The 21,260-nt window shown below is 35.8% G+C and overlaps 1 protein-coding gene across 1 annotated transcript; it reads left to right on the top strand.

Annotated features, from left to right (window-relative positions):
• Positions 1-1,153: 1,153 nt before the first annotated feature.
• Positions 1,154-1,876, top strand: LOC141696372 (uncharacterized). Its single transcript, XM_074500522.1, has one exon. It carries the CDS (start codon positions 1,154-1,156, stop codon positions 1,874-1,876), a length of 723 nt encoding a protein of 240 aa, XP_074356623.1.
• Positions 1,877-21,260: the final 19,384 nt, after the last annotated feature.

The following is a 21,260-nucleotide window of genomic DNA, read 5'->3' as shown; positions in this document are numbered from 1 at the left end:
TCTTATTGGCCTAATTGTTGAACCACTAGAGACCCTTTAACATAACTCCGCATCATCTATTACCATATTGAAATTAAATAATCTATTTATAACAACTTGAATTAAAATTAACATACCATTTTTATAAGATAGCCAATCATTATAGACACCTCCGTTAAAGTACAACTGCTTACATGTTCATTAAATTTTAGATAATCGGTATTTTATATCATTTTAGCCAACCCCATTGGAGATGCTCTTACTGGTCTGTAGTGGTTCAACAAATATAACTAGGATCAAGAAGTTGACTATATTTATAAATAAGGGGAATGTACCATTAGAGATGGAAGTTTTTAACATAATCTCTATATTTTTTATTTATAATATGTATTAATGATTTTTAGCTAAGGATTCTACGTGGTTGAAGATACTCTAAGTTGCGTATGTAAGCCACTGGTCGAGTTACAAGAAAATCCAGTATAGCATGAATTGGTATTTACCCAAATACCCGGACAAAAATATGATCGAGTAGGGAGGATGACTGGGTAATTATTAATAATGTTTACACTTGGTATTGAACCTATCACATGTGTTTATCAATAGTGTGCTTATTAGTCACATCGCACCACTTATCATCTAGCAATCATGTATCATAACAGAAAGATGTGCAGCTATATATAGGCTTGAATATTTCAGATCTGTAACTAACTTTTTCTATATAACATTTTACTCTTTCTTTTCTATCTGTAACAAAAATCTTCTTCTGCAATATGTAAAACCTGAACAATGCTTTTCATTGATTCTGTATGATCTGTTGCAATGGATGTGGTGTTAATATCAATCTTTAGATGGTATTAGAGCTATCTTCCGCATCTGCACTAATTTTCTACGAGTTTTTATCGATTTTCGTCATCGATTTGTGAGTAATTCATCCTTTTTTATGATTAATTGCTTAAGTTTCGATGATGTTTTGATGATTAACCTGATGCTTGTTATAATCGTTAAATCTGATATGTTTTACGAATAGTTTTCTTGTGATTCCATCCCTATCTCCATTAAACCTTGTTTTTCAAGCTCTCTAGCTTTTCGAGATATATCTGCTTCATTAAATCTGTTGAGATTACTCAGTTGAATGTCTCACTGTTATTCATATGCTAATGTTGTGTTAAATAATATGAACACCTCTCAAAACACTGGATCCAATTCAGTTCCATCTATCGATAATACCCAGAATGATACACAAACTCAATCACAATCTATTGATAATAATTCTCATCCTCTGTATCTTCACAATAATGATCAACCTGGTATAATTCTCATTTCCAAAAAGTTAATTGGATCTGAAAATTACGCTTCCTGGAAGCGTTCTATGCAAATTGCTCTCTCATCGAAGAACAAGTATGTCATCGTCAATGGAGAATTTGTTGCTCCTGCTGAATCTTCACCGTTGTTTGCTCACTGGAAACGTGTTAACGATATGGTGATCACCTGGATCTTGAACACGGTATCTGATGAAATTAGCAACAACATGAATTATCTGGATAATGCTTTCACAGTTTGGAGTGAACTTAGTGAACAATTTTCTGCTATTACTGCCCATAAGTTCTATGAAACTCAGAGAGATCTTTTTCGACTAGAACAAGGTAATGATTCCATTGAGTTTTATTTTCACAAACTGAAGGGATATTGGGATGAAATTCGTGCATTGGAACCTGCAATTAACTGCACTTGTGGTGCCATTAAAGTCTGGGAAGCAAATATTAAAAAAACCAGATTGATTCAGTTTTTAATGGGACTGCATTCAAGCTATACTATAGCTCGTGGACAATTATTGATGATGACACCATGGCCATCTGTAAATCAGGCTTTCATGCTTCTTAAGCAAGAAGAAAAGTAAAGGCAAACTCAGAATTTTGTTGGTTCTCCTGTTGCTATGATGGTTAACATGTACAAACCGGTCTCATCTAGTAGTTCAACTTATGTGCCAAATAGATTCAGTAACAGACCTGCTCATCCTGTTTAAGAGTGTAGTCACTGTCACATTAAAGGGAACACTAAGGAAAAATGCTATAAGTTGGTTGGATACCCTGTTGATATGCCTGCCATGCCTAACATGCCTAGCTTTCATGAGCCCTGTGGTGTAGTTGGATGTATGCCATGTGCATTTATTACCATGTCTGAATATTTTAAAGCTTTTCATGCAACTGCTAGCACTTGCACTGACACTAAGACAAACATGGGTAATGAGCACACACAGGCTAAGACTGTAGTTCCTCCCGTCTCTAGAACTGAGAAGGAGTCAGTCAAAGTGAAAGCTAAGCCTGTCAAGGTTTCATTTGTTGATACTGTTTCTACCCCTAAACCTTCAGGACCCAAGAAATCTTGGGTACCAAAGTTTTCTTAATCAATCTGTGTTTGCAGGGTAAGGTAAGAAAGGAAAAGATCATGTGGATTCTGGAAAGTGGGCGTTCTAGACACATGAGTGGTTGAGAAAGCCGGCCCTATAGTTACCTTTGGAGATGACAACAAATGATTTACTAAGGGATATAGCAATTTGGAAATTGGCAATGTCATCATTGAAAACATCTCTCTTGTGGAAGGATTGAAGCACAATCTTCTGAGCATAAGTCAGTTTTGTGACAAAGGATACAATGTTGATTTCAGATCAGAAAGATGTTTGATCTCTCACATAAAAGATGAGAAGCTTGCTTTATAGGGAGTAATGAAAGGTAATCTGTACGTAGCTGACTTGAAGTCTACCTGTGATGGAGTAATCAGGTGTTTCTACAGCAAAGCTTCATCAGAACAAAGTTGGTTATGGCACAAGAAGCTCTCGCACTTGAACTTCAAGACAATGAACTCTCTGGTCAAGAGAGAATTAGTAAGAGGACTACCACAGATGGAATTCTGTCAAGAAGGACTCTGTGAAGCATGTGAAAAGGGGAAATCAAAGGAAGCATCACACAGAAGCAAGGAAATGACAAGCATAACTGAACCTCTTCAGTTGATTCATATGGATTTATTTGGTACAGTGAATATGTTGTCACTATGTTAGGTCACACAACACTGTAGAAGGGGGTTGAATACAGTGTATATACAATCAAATCGAATTAACACAAGTATGTAACAAAGATCAAGTATATTCAATAAACTCTGTTACAATATGAACTGCTGTTCTCTCTTAGTAATGAAGAAATATCATTAAGAGCTGCTAGGTTACAATGTATAATCCTCTCGATAATGGTAACACATATAGTGTAAACCCTAAGTCTGTGTTTATATAGTACACAGTTACAAGATATATTCTAATTGATATGGAATACAATTTTGTCTCCTAAAATATATCAATCAGATATCTTCTACAAGTCTTCTAATCCTCTAACTCTTTCCATGCATATCTTCTATTATTTTAGTCTCGATCTTCTCTTGTAAATCAGCTTCATTCCTTAACTGAAAGTCTTCCCGCACTTAAGTTCTGATATGACCTTAAGTTCTGATATTAAGCTCTGACTTCAGTAAGTCCTGATTTCAGTAAGTCCTGATATGTCCTGTTTGTTAAGATCTGAAAACTAAACACAAATCATATAAGACATGACATCTCAAATATATCTAACAATCTCCCCCAACTTGTAAATTATGCAAAATATACAAGTTAGTAGATTTGATGATGTCAAAAACATTTAAGCACAAATGTAAATAAGAGTTTAACTAGATAACTAACTACAACTTACAGTCCTTGTAGCTTTTACCAATCTCACTGAGTCAATCTGAATCCAAAGTGATTCTTGACAAAGTTTGATATCAACTTTTCTTCTTTAATCCTCAGGACTTGAGATAGTGTAGTCTTGACTTGCTTCATCTCTTCATTCTGACTTCCAATCTGGTAGATTGCAGTCCTTAGAGCAGAAATATGGTTTCTTTCTAAACCATCATCCAATCTTATTAACCTTGGATGAGAAGAATCTTCATTGTAGCATAGACATTTCTCTTTCAGTATCACTTCAAGTTTAGCAGAATCCTTCTTCATTGGAATCTCACTTCCATCATCTTCAACAATATTAGGAATGAATTCTGTAACCCTTGAACCAGAAATTCTAGCTTTATCTCTTATGGTCTTCATTATGAAAGTTGACCATCTCCTGGTAATATCAGACTTTATCTCTAAAAGATAATGAAAGAATTGAAGTTCTTTCAAAGATTTGTTCAGCACATCTGATTCTGACATTTGATATGTCCTTCCATCTTCAAGAAATAGAATCCGATTTTCTTTGACATTATGCTTGTCATGAGCATCCAGTACCACTTGAACAAAGATAATCTTATCAAGGTATTTCTGTGTAACATCTTCAAGAGGTCTGTCAGTCAATAGAAATGGATCTCTAGTAGCAACTTTAACTCCTATCTTGATCTTAGCTTCATCAGAACCTAGCCCTGCTCTGTCTCTTGGTTCTCTAGCATTTAACCCAATAGTCATGAAATCAGACATCAATTGGTTTTCTTTGGATCTGATGGTTTGACATTTTTCCATAGAAGTTTCTTTTTGTCAGCTACTTTCATCTTGTCTAAATCAACTTGAGCTATGTCAGAGGTTGATGTCTTGATAACTTTATCAAAACTTGCTATTTCTGTTGTAGCTTGCAGTTCTTCACTCTGAACAACTTGAGCACTGTCAGAGGTTGTCTTTGATTCTTCAGAAATCTTCCTTCTTTTCAGAGTTTGAACATCTTCATCTTCAACAAGAGTATCATCATGAACTTGAACCAGTTTGCACACAGGTGTAACAGGATTTGAGAAATTTTCATCTCCTGTGGCTTTATTTGTTCATCAGCTTTTCCCTTCCCTTTGTCTTTGGGATCAATCTCAGTCTGTGATCTAGTCTTGGGCTTTGATGCCCCAATATTTGACTTCTCCTTGATCACAATGCCTTTTTCCTTAGGCCTTGGAGGTTTCTTTGCAACAAAAGCTTTTGGCTTTATATTTGTCTTTTCATCTTTAAATCTAGCTTCTTCCTCCTTGAGATTTTCTAAATCCATTCCAGGATTATGCTTCATAAATAATCTTCTAGCAATCTCTTCATCAAGTGTCTGAATCTTGGGATCTTTGTAGTAGACAGTAGTCTGCTTTCCCTTGAGCTTCAGAGTTTGCAGAAACTTCTGAGAGTCTTGACTTCCACCTTGAATCAGAACATCAAGCTTTGCCATCAGACTTTGCTCATCAGAACTTGATATCAGATTTTGGGTATCAGTACTTGCTATCAGATTTTGAGTTTGAGCAGCTTCAGAACTTGTCTTCTTTTGAATAGAAGATTTTCTTGCATCAGTAATTAGTTTCCTAGAAGAAACCTTGCTGCTTTGCTCTTTTCCATGACCTCTACTCTTATCAGAGTTTCCCTGGTCATCACCTTTGTCATCCTTCTTCTTCAGTATCTTAGTGATTGAGCATTTGGACTTACTTACCTTCTCCCCCTTTTTGGCATCATCAGGTAGTAGGAGAGAGAGAAGAAGTTCAACTGAAGATTGGATTTCATCCAATTGAGATTTTTGAGAGGCTTGATTTTGTAGGACCTCAGTAATTTGGGCCTGTTGCTTCTCCTGTATCTTCTCAATGGATTCAGCTTTCTCAGAGATAGATCTGATAAACCTCTTTTTATCAAGCTTGGTCTCCATATCCAGCTTTTCAGCTTTTTCAAGAAGTTTGTCAACCTTTTCATGAGTAGCAGAGTGTTGACCTTGAAGTGTCTTGACACTTAGAGCTGTGACTTTGAGTTGAGTCTTAAAATCAGAACTTGTCATCAGCTCATCAACCTTAGCAATGTGCTCTGTCAGAACTTTAGAGCTTGGAATGAAATCAATTTCATTCCATTTCTTGGTCCACTCCACATCTCTGTGAGTATCTTTCCAAGGAATAGGTGCAGCTTGCTCAACAAGCTTCTCAATAAGTGCCTCCTTTCCTAGAATGGGAGTTGGAGTATCAACAGAAATACTGTCTTCAGAACTTGAAGAAGACTCATTATCTTTTGACAGTACAAGAGTATGTGAGGCAACTGGAAATTCTGGAACAACTTCATCTAAATTCTGATCATCAGAATTTATCTCCAGAATAAGAGTTGTTGGTATCTCAGCCTGTAGAATAGGAGAATTGACTGTTGATGGCTGAGCTGCTGTGGTTGGAGCTTCCAGAAATAAGACAATAAGAATAATCAGCCTTTGAAGGTCAATTTCAGGACTTAATCCCGAATCTTCAACTGTTGTTTCTCTGACTGGAGAGACAGTAGGAGTGATCACTGTATCATTAGCAGTGTCTTTGGCTTGAGATGGAGGTGGGAAAGATTCAATCACAATTGGCTTTGAGATCAGAGATTCCTGATATCCTTCCTCAGCTTCAGTAGTATCCTCAGATGGAGGCTTAGCCAAGTACCTTTTTGCCCTCATTTTCTGTAATCTCCTTGATAGGAAAAGAGTTGCTTGATCTGCATCAGAACTTACAGTTTTCCTCTTCAAATTACCCGAACCCACAGATTCATCTAAATTCTGATGGGTTGACCCTTCAGCTTCTTCAGTCACAAGTTCTGATGCATGAACCTGTGCTTCTTCATCATCTAACTTATCCCTTAGAATCATCTTCCTTATCTTTGGTGGAGGTTGAGGAACAGACTTTGCCCTCTTAGGCCTGGAAGATGAAGGTCTGATGGTAGGTGCTGATGGTTGTTGTTGTGAGGATTGAGCTGGTTGGAAGTATGTTCTGATGGTAGGTTGAGTTGGTTGAGGTTGAGAGGTGGTTGGTTGTGTAGTAGTTGGAGGTGTTGACGGAGGTTGGGTTGGTTGGACATCAGGATATTGAGCTGTGTATGTGGCTGGGTCAGAGTTTACTAAAAATTGTTTGACTGATTGTGGAATTTGGAGGGGTCTCAAAATAGTTTTCCTATTATCAGTAGATAATAAGTCAGTAAATGCTCTCTTAGCAAGTTTAAATGGTGAAATCAACTCACTTGCTAGTTGGGGTGCATCAGAGTTACAAAAGCTGTAAATAAGTTGACAGAATCTAGCAAAATATACATTATTTCTATCTTCTGTCATCCTATCCCCTATGAATCCTAGTACAACAGTAGCATAATCAAAATGAGATTGAGTAATCAGAGCATACCCAATTTGCTGACTGAGGATAGGAATTGCATCAAAGTTTGAACATTTGTTTGCAAAACTTCTGGTGATGCAATCAAAGAAGTAACTCCACTCCCTCCTGATGTGGGGTCTCTTTAATTATCCAAGCTTTGCCAAAGTTTTCTCATACCCCAGATTAGCCATTAGCTGTTGAAGAGCTGGCTCCTCAACTGTTGAATAAGTGCAGTTTTCTGGCAATTGTAGTGCTTGTCGAACTGTGGCCAAAGTCACCACATGGGCATCCTCCCCTGTTGTAAATATAATGCTTGGGGACCCATTAGCACCACCATCATCATAAACTCCTGACCTCTAGAACTCCAGCACCCGAGTCCCTGAGATTGCTTCAGGTTGGGTCAGTGCGTAGCCTATTTTACTTCGAGATAAAAAGTGTTGGATAAAGTGAAGTTCTGATGGGGCTTCATCCTTGCTCAGAATAGCCAAGTAGTTGTTAGGAAAAAAATTAGCTCCATTGAAAATGATGTCTATGGGTGCCATTTCTGTGAAAAATAAGTGAGAAAATAGAATATACACAAGGTGTTTGATAAAAGGCCTGTAAGAAAATAGCTTCAGAGAATATTAGAGAGAGAGAGAGAGAATAAGTGAGATTAGAGTAATAAAAGTAGGTAAAAGATTATAAAATCTTTTAACTCCCATATATATACTCTCTTTTTGACAACTGTTATGATTGAAGCAGAACAAACTTTAGATACCTGTCAGCATATCATTAGTTAAAATATTAATAGTGGGCACGGGTAATAAGCAGTAATAAATGTACACATGCAGTGTTTCAAGGAAAACACGCTTCCCACTTACTAAATGATTGTGACTGTTTTTCTCTCACCTAATTATGTTCTGATAAAATATGACCGTTACAGTATTTACCATAAATAAGTCAAGTAAACAAATAATGCCACGTAAGCATCAGAGTTTTCATCAGGATTTAATATCAGAACTTGAATATTATCAGATTTTAACGGCCATCAGAACATGGCTTCCGTACTCAAAAAGTGAATGTTTGTTTCTATGATTCTTCATAAAAATATTGACTTGTTTCTTTAGAGTTTAAGCATCAGAACTTCCATCAGAACTTGTCCTCAAAATTTATGCAAATGACACTAAACTGTTTGTCAAAAATAACTTAATCATCACAGTAATTTTCATCATTCATATGGAGTGAAAGTGTGTGCATTAGTAAAATATCAGATAAAGATTAAAGTCTGATAAACTTCAGTACATCTTATAAATAAGGCATAACTAAGATAAGTGCTTAAAATATGTCATTAATAATGAAGTCTACTTTAGAATAAATTTATGCAAGAATCCACCTCAACTGTTTGTGCTCATTTTATGCATCTTTTGAAATTCCTTTTTTTTACAGTGGCTTCTCCGTGTAAGTGAGTCACAACTGCTATCATAATTTATGCTATTATCAGAGTATTTCTCCAATAATCAGAGAATGTGAAAAGTCACCAAGAAAAATTTATTTTCTTTTCTAATGCAAATTACTTAATACCAGCAATGCACTTGGGTCTTCCCTTCCACATATTTACTCTAGATCTCAAAGGAGTACTTGACTTTAATTTTCTTTTCTTTTCTTTAGATAAGTGAGGCTTATCAAGCATGTGGTTCATCCTTAAGATTTACAGACATCATAATTTGACAGATAAGAAGCAAGAATCTAGTTTGTGACTTAGTAATAAGATACACAAAGTAAATTTGACTAAGCTCAACATCAGAATTTGCTTGTGTTAATGAATTTCCATATAAACAACTAATTTAAACATGGGATTTCTAGTATGTTAAAGACTACTAGATCAGCATCTAGCACAATTATCCTCATTGGATTGAATAGTCACAGAACATTTAAAACACTATCAGAGTATATAGATCCACATCAGATAATAATCAGTATTTAATGTATTACAATTTAAGCACATATTACATGAAGATAAGACAATTCGTAAACACTGATCATAAACTCTGATGCACGAGAACAAAAACTAAGCAGATTTAGAGAAAGAACCTGAAACCATTCCAAGTTCATTTACCAGTCTTGTAAAAGTAGCTTTATATAGTGGTTTTGTGAAGATATCTGCTAGTTGTTGATCTGTTGGAACAAAATACAATTCTACTTTACCTTCCATCACATGTTCCCTTATGAAATGGTACCTAATGCTGATGTGCTTTGTCATTGAGTGTTGAACTGGATTATCTGTCATAACAATAGCACTTTGATTATCACAGTAAATAGGTATTTTAGAAAATTCTAACCCATAGTCCAGTAATTGATTCTTCATCCAAAGAATCTATGCACAACAACTTCCTGCAACAATATATTCTGCTTCTGCAGTTGATGTGGAAATTGATTTCTGTTTCTTGATAAACCAAGAAACCAATTTGGCCTCCAAGAAATTGGCAGCTTCCACTAGTGCTTTTCCTGTCTATTTTGCATCCTGCAAAATCTGCATCTGAGTAACCTATTAGCTTAAAATCTGATTCTCTAGGATACCACAATCCTAGATCAGCTGTACCCTTGAGGTACTTGAAAATTCTTTTCACAACTATTAGATGAGGTTCTCTTGGATCAGCCTGAAATCTTTCACAAAGACAGGTAGCATACATGATATCAAGTCTACTTGCAGTTAAATAGAGTAAAGAGCCAATCATACCTCTGTAGTTAGTAAAATCTATTGATGAACCAGTATCTTTATCTAACTTGGTTGCAGTGGCCATGGGAGTGGATGCAGTTGAATAGTCTTGCATTCCAAATTTCTTCAATAAATTTCTGGTGTACTTGGATTGATTGATAAAAGTACCTTCTTCATTTTGCTTGACTTGAAGTCCTAGAAAACAGCTAAGTTCTCCCATCATACTCATTTGATATCTTGACTGCATTAGCTTTGCAAACCTTTCACAGAGTTTGGCAGTTTTAGAACCAAATATGATATCATCAACATATATCTGTACCAAAAGTAAGTCCTTTCCATGGTTGAGGCAGAACAGTGTTTTATCAATTATGCCTCTGTGAATCCACTTTCCAGAAGGAATTGAGCTAAAGTTTCATACCATGCTCTTGGAGCTGCTTAAGGCCATAAAGTGCTTTATCAAGCCTGTAGACATGATTTGTAAATTTTGGATCTACAAATCCTGGAGGTTGTTCAACATATACCTCTTCTTCCAATTCTCCATTGAGAAAAGTACTTTTCACATCCATTTGAAAGACTTTAAACTTTTTGTGAGCAGCATAAGCCAAAAAGATTTTATGACTTCCAATCTAGCAACTGGTGCAAAAGTTTCATCATAGTCAATACCCTCTTGTTGAGAGTAGCCTTTGGCAACCATCCTTGCCTTGTTCCTTGCAATTATGCCATCACTGTCAGTTTTATTTCTGAATACCCATTTTGTGCCAATAATGGATCTGTTCTTTGGTCTTGACACTAGGGTCCAGACTTTATTTCTTTCAAATTCATTTAACTCTTCCTGCATTGCTTGCACTCAATCAGCATCTTGAAGAGCTTCTTCCACTTTCTTTGGTTCAGTCTGAGATTGAAAAGAATGATAGAGACATTCATTTGATGTTGCCGTTCTAGTTCTGACACCTGCTTCAGGATCTCCAATTATTAAGTCAGGTGTATGCGATTTGGTCCACTTCCTTGCAGATGAAAGTTGATTTCTAGAACTGGATCCTCTCCCATGATCCATGTTGTCTCCATCAGCATTTTATGATTCTCCCCCTGTAGTTATGCTCTCTGAGACTTCAGAATTTGAGTTGGAACCTTCAGGATTTGAAGAATCAGAGTTTTCAGAATTATCAAAATTTGGCTCATCAGAACTTCATGAATCAGAACTTAAAGAGCCAGTGACAGGTTTTGATGCTTCTTGAGAGTCTTGAGTTGTGGTAGGATCTTCAGCTTGCTCCCCCTGGACAGGTGCATTTTCCCTTGGAGTGGTTACCACAGTTTCATTGACATCAGAAATTAACCCGTCAGAACTTACAGGATCACGATTTATGTCATCGGAATTTACAGAATCAGAATTTAAATCTTCATTTTCAAATCTCAGCTGATCATGATCATTGAAATCTTCAAGTCCAGTAATCTTCTTATCATCAAAAGATACATTGATAGATTCCATGACAACCCTTGTTCTTACATTGTAGACTCTGAAGGCTTTTGTGGAAAGTGGATATCCAACAAAAATTCCTTCATCAACTTTTAGATCAAATTTTGACAGCTGTTCAGGATGAGTCTTAAGAACAAAACACTTGCAACCAAATACATGAAAGTATTTCAGATTTGACTTCTTTTTCTTCACCATCTCATATGGTGTTTTTCCATGCTTGTTTATGAGTGTAGCATTCGGTGTAAAACAAGCAGTCTGCACATCTTCAGCCCAGAAGTAGGTTGGTAGCTTTGCTTCATCAAGCATAGTTCGTGCAGCTTCAATGAAAGTCCTGTTCTTTCTTTCTATAACTCCATTTTGCTGTGGAGTTCCAGGTGCAGAAAATTCCTGCTTTATTCCATGCTCTTTGCAGAACTCTTCCATGATTGAATTATTGAACTCAGTGCCAATATCACTTCTTATAATTTTGTCAGAATCTTTGACCAATTTATCCAGCTGTCTGACATGATCAGTTAGAGTAGATGCAGTTTCATTCTTCTTGTGCAAGAAATACACCCAAGTGTACCTTGCGAACTTATCCACTATAACCATAGCATATTTCTTCTTTGCAATGGACATGACATTGACTGGACCAAATAGATTAACATGTAGTAGGTGATAAGGCTCAAGAATTGAAGATTCAGTTTTGCTCTTGAACGAAGATTTTCTTTGTTTTACCTTTTGACATGAATCACAAAGGCCATCACGAGCTAATACTGATTTTGGAAGTCCTCTCACAAGATCTTTCTTTACTAGCTCATTTATGTTGTTGAAATTTAAATGAGAGAGTCTTTTGTGCCAATTCCAGCTTTCTTCAATTGATGCTCTACTTAATAGACAGATTGCAGAACCATCAGAACTTGTTGAAAGTCTGGCTTCATAAATGTTACCAGGCCTGTAACCTTTCAGAACCACTTTGCCTATAGAATTGCTTACAACTTCACAGTATTCTTCAAAGAAATCCACATGATAACCTCTGTCACAGATTTGACTCACACTTAGAAGATTGTGTTTAAGTCCTGAGATAAGAGCTACTGATTCAGTGATGACATTCCCAAGATTGATATTTCCATATCCCAGAGTTTTTCCCATGTTTCCATCTGTATAAGAAACTCCTGGGCCAGCTTTCTCCACAAAGTCTGATAGCAGGGCTTTATTTCCAGTCATATGTCCTGAACATCCACTGTCCAGCACTAGGATATTTTTCTTGTTGCCCTGCAATCACAAAGACCACTATTGGTTAGTTTTAAAGACCCAGACTTGCTTGGATCCTTTGGCCTTTTTAAGTTTGTTAGCATTTGCAGAGGATTTAATTTCAGAGTTTATGCTAACATGTTATTTATCAGACTTTATATCAGACTTTGCATCAGACTTTACACTAGAAGGAATAATACTAACTTTCTTTAAAGAAGGTTTTATTTGATAATAATCATAGTACAAACTATGATATTCGTTACAAGTATAAATGGAATGCCATAAACTACCACAATGAAAACAAGGATTTTGTGGTTTAAACCTAACAGACTGACTCTTAACTCCTGATTTAGGAGGTAAAGAGTTTATATCTTTATTTTTCCTGCAAAAATAAGCAAGATGGTTAGAGTTTCCACAGTTATAACATTTCTTTCTAGGAACATTAGGAACAGGCATATAATTATTGCTTTTATTCACACCTTCCTTTCCATTCCTATTTTTCCTAGCTTCTTTTACCTTGTTCATATTTCTAAACTTTTTCAGCTTATGCTTAAGCTGTTTCTTTGTCATTAAGCCTATGTTTACTTCAGCTGGTATATCCTATTTTAATTTGTCAGAAGTTGACTTTTCTTTGACTTCTGTCCTAGACTCTTTCATCTTTTCAGAATCAGACTTTACAGTTTTTGCTACAAACTTAACAAGATTTACCTTTGGCTTATTAGTCTGTTTAACAACAATTGGCTCAATTTGCACAGTTCCTTTCTCACTTTTATCATCTCCATAACCTAAGCGTTCTTTCCGGTTTCCACTACTTAGTAAATTCTGAGTTGTTCTGCCAGAGTTAGTCCAAGTTCTGATAATCTTTTTTTCCTTTTCTAAGTCAGCTTTTAGAGATTCATTCAATTTTAACACTTCATCTCTAAGATACAAAGCATCATCTCTTTCTTTCTTAGTTTGATGAAGAAACACAAGATTTTCTAAATAGTCATTCCTATTTTTAAAAGCAAGATTTTCAGATGTTAATCTTTCACATATTAAAGTCTGATCTCTATAACTAATGAACATGGTTTTAAGATATAATCTCAACTCAGTAATATCATCAGTATGAAAAACATAAGTTGTTTGAGGTACCTTTAATTCAGCAGTTTCAGGACTGCTATCAGCATTTGCCATCAAGGCATAGTTCACCTCATGTTCAGAAACTGAAGTGTTTGTCCAGCTTTTCTTCTTTGTGACAAGTGCCTTGCCTTTGTCACTTTTTCCTTTCTTGCAGTCAAGAGATATGTGGCCTCTTTCACCACAATTGTAGCATTTGATATTTGAGTTGTCTCCTCTGTCAGACTTTCCTCCTTTGCCTTCAGACTTTCTGAACCCTTTCTTATCAGAACTTCCACCTTTCCTGGAAAACTTCCTGCCCTTTCTGAATTTCCTGTAGGCTATATTTGTGATACCCTTCACCATAAGAGCACACAATTGCATCATCTCTGCATCCGCATCCATTTCAGGTAAACTTTCAATTTCTGAATCATCATCAGAATATGATGACTCTGAATCAGACTTTATGATGAGAGCCTTTCCTTTTCCCCTTTTTGAGGCAACCCCTTTAGGAGATTCCTCCTCAGCTTTAAGAGCAACTGTCCTTGACTTTCTTCCATGTTACTTGCTCCTTTGATCCATCTCAAGTTCATAAGTCTTGAACATACCATAAAATTCGTCAAGATAGTTTCAGTAAGGTCATAGTTGTCTCTTATTGTAGTAGACTTCAAATTCCAATTTTCAGGAAGAGCTAAAAGGAATTTTAGATTTGAATCTTCAAGATCATATTCCTTGTCCACCAGTGACATATCATTCAAGAGTTTGACAAACCTGTCATATAAGTCAGTTAATGACTCATCAACTTTTGAGTCAAAATGCTCATACTCTTGAGTGAGTATAGTCCTCCTGTTCTTTTTGATTGCATCAGTTCCCTATCATCTTGTCTCCAAAGCATCCCATATCTCCTTTGCAGTCTTACAATTAATTACCCTGTTTGACATGACATTATTAATGACACTATGCAGCAAATGTCTTACCCTTGCATCCTTGGTAATAGATGAGTTGCCTTCAGCTGTGTAATCACCTTTCATCATTGGTATGAATTTTGCTGGTTGATCAGCAACTGCAACAGAGAGCTTGGTAGGCTTATATGGTCCTTCATTAATCCTATCAAGGTATCTGGATCTGTAGCTTCCAGAAACATAGCCATCTTCACTTTCCATATGGGATACTCAGAAGGTCTCAGTATGGGAACCCTAATAGTCTCATATAGACTGTGGGTTTGAGTGTTTTGAGTTTCTTGAGTTTTGGTGGACTTGGTTGGAGTCTGTGCTTCTTCAGACATGATTGTTTGGATCTTTACTGTATGTGTGTTAACAGAAAAGCTCTGATACCACTTGTTAGGTCACACAACACTGTAGAAGAGGGTTGAATATAATGTATATACAATCAAATCGATTTAACACAAGTATGTAACAAAGATCAAGTATATTCAATAAACTCTATTACAATATGAACTGCTGTTCTCTCTCAGTGATGAACAAATATCACTAAGAGCTGCTAGGTTACAATGTATAATCTTCTCGATAATGATAACATATGTAGTGTAAACCCTAAGTCTGTGTTTATATAGTACAAAGTTATAAGATATATTCTAATTGATATGGAATATAATTCTGTCTCCTAAAATATATCAATCAAATATCTTCTACAAGTCTTCTAGTCCTCTAACTCTTTCCATACATATCTTCTATTGTTTTAGTCTCGATCTTCTCCTGTAAATCAGCTTCATTCCTTAACTGAAAGTCTTCCCGCACTTAAGTTCTGATATGACCTTAAGTTCTGATATTAAGCTCTGACTTCAGTAAGTCCTGATATCAATAAGTCCTGATATGTCCTATTTGTTAAGATTTGAAAACTAAACACACATCATATTAGACAGGACATCTCAATATATCTAACACACTATCAAGGAAAAGATATGCTTTAGTGATGGTCGATGACTTTTCTAAGTACACATGGGTGTTGTTCTTACAATCCAAGGATGAAGCACCTCAGCTGATAGTGGATCATATAAAGAAAATTGAGATGGAAGCGAAATTACCTGTCAGGAAGATCAGATCAGATAATGGGACATAATTCATGAATGCATTTCTAAATGAATTCTGTACAGAGAAAGGTATTTCGAGATAGTATTCAACTCCAAGAACTCCACAACAAAACGGGGTAGTAGAAAAGAAGAATCGTACCTTGGTTGAAGCAGCAAGGACTATGCTAAGTGAATCAAGACTTCCTACTTACTTCTGGGCTGAAGCTGTCAACACAGCGTGTTACACTCAAAATCGTACCCTGATTAATAAAGATCATGACAAGACTCCTTATGAGATAATGGCTGACAAGAAACCAACATTGAAATACTTTCATATGTTTGGTGCTAAATGCTTTGTGCTGAAGGAAGGAAATGAGCATCTAGGAAAGTTTGATGCTAAGGCAAAAGAAGGCATATTTTTTGGCTATTCTCTGGAATCTAAAGCTTACAGGGTTTATATGATTAATGATCAGAAGGTTATTGAAAGCCTTAATGTAACATTCGACGACACCAAGTTGGCAAGCCTGCAAAGAGAAAAGGATTCTGAATCTCTGGAATTTGAAAATCTATCAGATGATCATTTTGAGATAATAGAACCTGAGATTGCTAGGAATACATCTACAGTATATGGCAATGCTGATTCAAGATCAAGTGGTGGTAATGGTGGAAACAATGATTATGATAATTATATAGGAACACCTTCAAGAACCACTACACCAAGATCAAGATCATCCAGTCATGGTGACATCAACTCAGGGGGAGCAGAAAGAGGATCTACAGTTCACACTCAACATCAGACTGAACAAGGGGAAACATCAAGATCATATCTGCCTCATCAAAAAGTTTGGAACATAGACCGTCCCTTTGAGTTGATCATTGGTGATCCTGACACAGGAGTAAGAACTAGACATGCCACTCAGAATGAATGTCACTTTTCAGGGTTTTTTTCAGAATTGGAACCTAAGAAAGTGGATGATGAAAGAGATGTGTCCTAAGTCCAATCATGTATGAGGATTTAGGAATAACTTTTATGTAATCTGTTTTGATTTCATTAATATTAATAAAAGACTTGTTTTGGTTTTATTGCGGGCTTTATCTATTTAAGTGTTTAAATAAGATATACCATATTTTAGAGTAAAACTTTTATGGATTATGATGAGATCATAATAATGAGACCTAAAAGATGATAACTCTGAACTTAAATATTTCCTGGTCGTAGGATTACTAACTGGTAATTGGTAATCCGCAAAGATCGGTACATACTATGCTTGCTTCATTATGAAGGATGTCTGTTTTCATAGACATATGTGTGGTGACACTATAACTAGTATGTAGGTGCTTATTATAGAATAAGTTCACTGAACATGACTCACACAGCTGAACAATTGATGGAGTTCACTCACGTGTCAGCAGTTGTTCATATAGTGATAGTTGTACAAGTATCCTTAGACTTAAGGTCATCATAGTCATCTTGTGTACACTGAACTATGCTTTGGTTTAGTTCTTAGTCTCCAGAGACAATTATAAGGGCTCTACTGGGTATAGGAATTTGTACACGAAGATAGTGAATGATCAATAAAGGATTCACCCCTTCCATTGAAGGACGAGAATGTTCAATGCTGATCCACTTATGCTAGTTCAGGAATCTCTGGCTAGAGTGAATGAAATTAGAAAGGATTTCTAATTTATATTAAATAGAACTAAGCATAGTGAATGGGAAAGCAAATGATTAAATAAGATAGGCTTGACACAAGTTCCATCTTTTGTATTTAATCGTGACATTGTAGGGTGGAAGGAATTGATTGTACGGTAACTACTCACTGAATGGGTTCTTGGTATTCTAAGCAGTGAATTCGTATTATCCGGATAGTCGCGATATGCTGAGAAGTATCCCTCACGATGTAGAATAAATATGATTAATTAATTAATCATATTTAATGAATTAGAGAATTTATATAAATAATGATAAAATAGTTTTATTATTATTTATTTCTACTACCGGCTTAATATTGAACCTACAGGGTCACACCATAAAAGAGAATGATTTAATGGTGGATGAATTAATTAATAATGGCTGGTAATTATTTATTTGTGAAATAAATAATTAATTAGCAAATTTAATAATTGATTAAATGAGATTTAATTAATTATAAATTAATTAAGAAAAGTTCTTAATATTATTAATTAAGAATTTAATTTTGGAAATTAAATCAAGTGAGAGAATTATTTCTAAAGTGTTTAGAAAAAGGATTAATAATTAAAAGGTGTTTTAATTATTAGTTAATAGGTTAATAAGAATAAAGGGTTAATAATAATATTTTATGGAAAAAAATTCAGCTGAAAATTTTGCCTATAAATATAATATTATAAACCCTTATTTTGCCTCAACCTAAAAAGTTAAGAAAACCCTAATTCTCCCACCCCTTTCTCCTCCATTACATTGATCTCTTGGTGGATACCGGCGGAGTGCTTCACACTTGAGGAGCAGCTGCTAGGGATCTCCGTTCGTCGTTCTTGGATCGCTATTAAAGACCTCTATCTTTCTATTAACGTAAAGCTTCTTAAGGTAAATATACTGAACTACGAATTAAATATTATTTTTCGCATGGATCCTGCGGAGGGTTTCAGTTTTTTTTTTCAGATTTAAATTTACGTTTTCGTTGCGTTTATGTGCTAAAAACCCTTCAGATGAGGCACCGGAAGATCCAGATTGGGTTATTGCTATGCAAGAAGAACTCAATCAGTTTGAGAGGCAGAAGGTATGAAAGCTGGTACCCCGACCAAAGGACAAGCAGTGATAGGCACTAAATGGGTATTCAGGAACAAGCTAAATGAAGATGGCATTATAATGAGAAATAAGGCCAGACTGGTAGCTAAAGGTTACTCTCAAGAAGAGGGTATAGATTATGATGAAACCTATGCACCAGTGGCTAGACTTGAGGCAATCAGGATGTTTCTGGCATTCACAGCACAATGAGAATTCAAAGTTTATCAAATGGACGTGAAGAGTGCATTCCTGAATGGGGAGCTAAAAGAAGAAGTGTATGTGGAAAAACCTCCAGGTTTTGAAGATCCAAATCTGGCTGATTTTGTATACTTTCTATTCGAAGCTCTCTATGGTCTTAAGCAAGCTCCAAGGACATGGTATGACACTCTCTCTGAGTTTTTACTTAAAAATGGTTTTACTAGAGGTGTCATAGATAAAACTCTGTTTCATAAATTGCATAAATATGATATGATTATAGTTCAAGTATATGTTGACGATATCATATTCGGTTCTACTAATGATGATCTTTGCAAGAGATTCTCTAAGCTAATGCAGAGTAAATATGAGATGAGCATGATGGGAGAGTTGAACTACTTTCTTGGATTACAAGTAAGTCAAAGGAAAGATGGTATATTCATTTGTCAATCCAAGTATATCAGAGAACTTCTCAAGAAGTATAATCTGAAAGATTCAACTCCAGCAAAGACTCCACTGCCAACAACCTCCAAGCTTGATCAGGACAAAACTAGTAAGAAAGTTGACATCACAAGCTACAGAGGTATGATAGGCTCATTACTTTATCTCACAGCAAGTAGACCAGATATTATGTTTGTAACTTGCTTATTTGCTAGATTACAGAGGTATGATAGGCTCATTACTTTATCTCACAGCAAGTAGACCAGATATTATGTTTGTAACTTGCTTATTTGCTAGATTTCAAGCTGAACCAAAATAGTCTCATCTTATAGCTGTTAAAAGAATATTTAGGTACCTTTAGGGAACTCCAAATCTTGGAATTTGGTACCCTAGAGGTACATGTTTTGACCTAGTTGGCTATACAGATTCAGATTTTGCAGGTTGTAAGATTGACCGGAAAAGTACATCAGGAAGCTGTCAGTTTCTTGGGACAAGATTGGTATCCTGGCATAGCAAGAAGCAGCACTCAGTATCCACATCAACTGCTGAAGCTGAATACATAGCTGCTAGAAGCTGTTGTGCTCAAATCTTGTGGATGAGGAACCAACTTCGGGATTATGGTCTGTTGGTATCAAAGATTCCAATATTCCGTGACAATACAAGTGCAATAGCAATCTCAAACAACCCAGTTCAACACTCAAGAACAAAGCACATTGATATCATGTATCACTTTATCAGAGAGCATGTCACAAATGGCACTGTGGAGTTACACTTTGTACCCACAGAGGATCAAATTGCAGACATTTTCACAAAACCACTTGATAAAAACACTTTCTCTAAGTTGGTTAGTGAGCTTGGGATGTTAAATCTTTCTAATTAATTTTAGAAGTCAGCAACTACAATTTATCTTGGTTAAATTCACTTGTTATTTAATTTCAATATTTTAAGGACATCTGAATTTACATGCCATTAATTATTTCTTGTAATTCAATCATTTATGTGCTTGCATACAATATATATTGTTAGATATATTTGAGATGTCATGTCTAATATGTTTTATGTTTAGTTTTCAGATCTTAACAAACAGGAAATATTAGTACTTACTGGAATCAGTACTTACTGGAAGTCAGAACTTAAGGATATCAGGACTTAGATTATCAGAAGATAAATATCAAATAATGGATATCAGAACTTAAGTACGGGAGGACTAACAGTTAAGGAAGGAAACTGATTTACAGGAAAGAAGATCGAGACTAATACAAAAAGAAGATATGCATGGAAAGAGTTAGAGGATTGAAAGAATTGTATAAGATATCTGATTGATATATTTTAGGAGACAGAATTCTATTCCATATAAATTAGAAGTTATCTTGTAACTGTGTACTATATAAACACAGATATAGGTTTACACTATATGTGTTATCATTATCGAGAAGATCATACATTGTAACCTAGCAGTTCTCGTGATATTTGTTCATCACTGAGAGAGAACAGTTCCATTGTAACAGAGTTTATTATATCGAATATATCTGTTTACTGTTACCTGTGTTCGAAATCGATTTGATTGTATTCAACACTGTATTCAACCCCCTTCTACAGTGTTGTGTGACCTAACAAGTGGTATCAGAGTCTATCTGTTAATACACATACAGTAAAGACCCAAACAATCATATCTGAAGAAGCAGAAAATCCAACCAAGCCCCCCAAAACTGAAGAAACTAAAAACACTCAAATCCACAGTCGATATGAGACTATTAGGGTTCCCATACTGAGACCTTTTGAGTATCCCATATGGAAAGTGAAGATGGCTATGTTTCTGGAAGCTACTGATCCAGAATACCTTGACAGAATTAATGAAGGACCGCATAAGCCACCCAAGCTCTCTGTTGTAGTTGCAGATCAGCCAGCAAAGACCATACCAAAGGAGAAAAGTGAGTATACAGCTGAAGATATCTCATCCATTGCCAAGGATGCAAAGGTAAGGCATTTGCTGCATAGTGCCATTGATAATGTCATATCAAACAGGGAATTCATTGCAAGACTGTAAATGAGATATGGGATGCTTTGGAGATAAGATGCCAGGGAACTGATGCAATCAAGAAGAACAGGAGGACTATACTCACTCAAGAGTATGAGCACTTTGACTCAAAAAGTGATTAGTTATTAACTGACTTATATGACAGGTTTGTCAAACTCTTAAATGATCTGTCTCTGGTGGACAAGGAATATGATCTTGAAG

This window comes from Apium graveolens, chromosome 11 (assembly GCF_009905375.1).
Source record: "Apium graveolens cultivar Ventura chromosome 11, ASM990537v1, whole genome shotgun sequence".
Classification (NCBI taxonomy): Eukaryota; Viridiplantae; Streptophyta; class Magnoliopsida; order Apiales; family Apiaceae; genus Apium; species Apium graveolens.
This window is presented reverse-complemented; position numbering and strand designations above follow the sequence as displayed.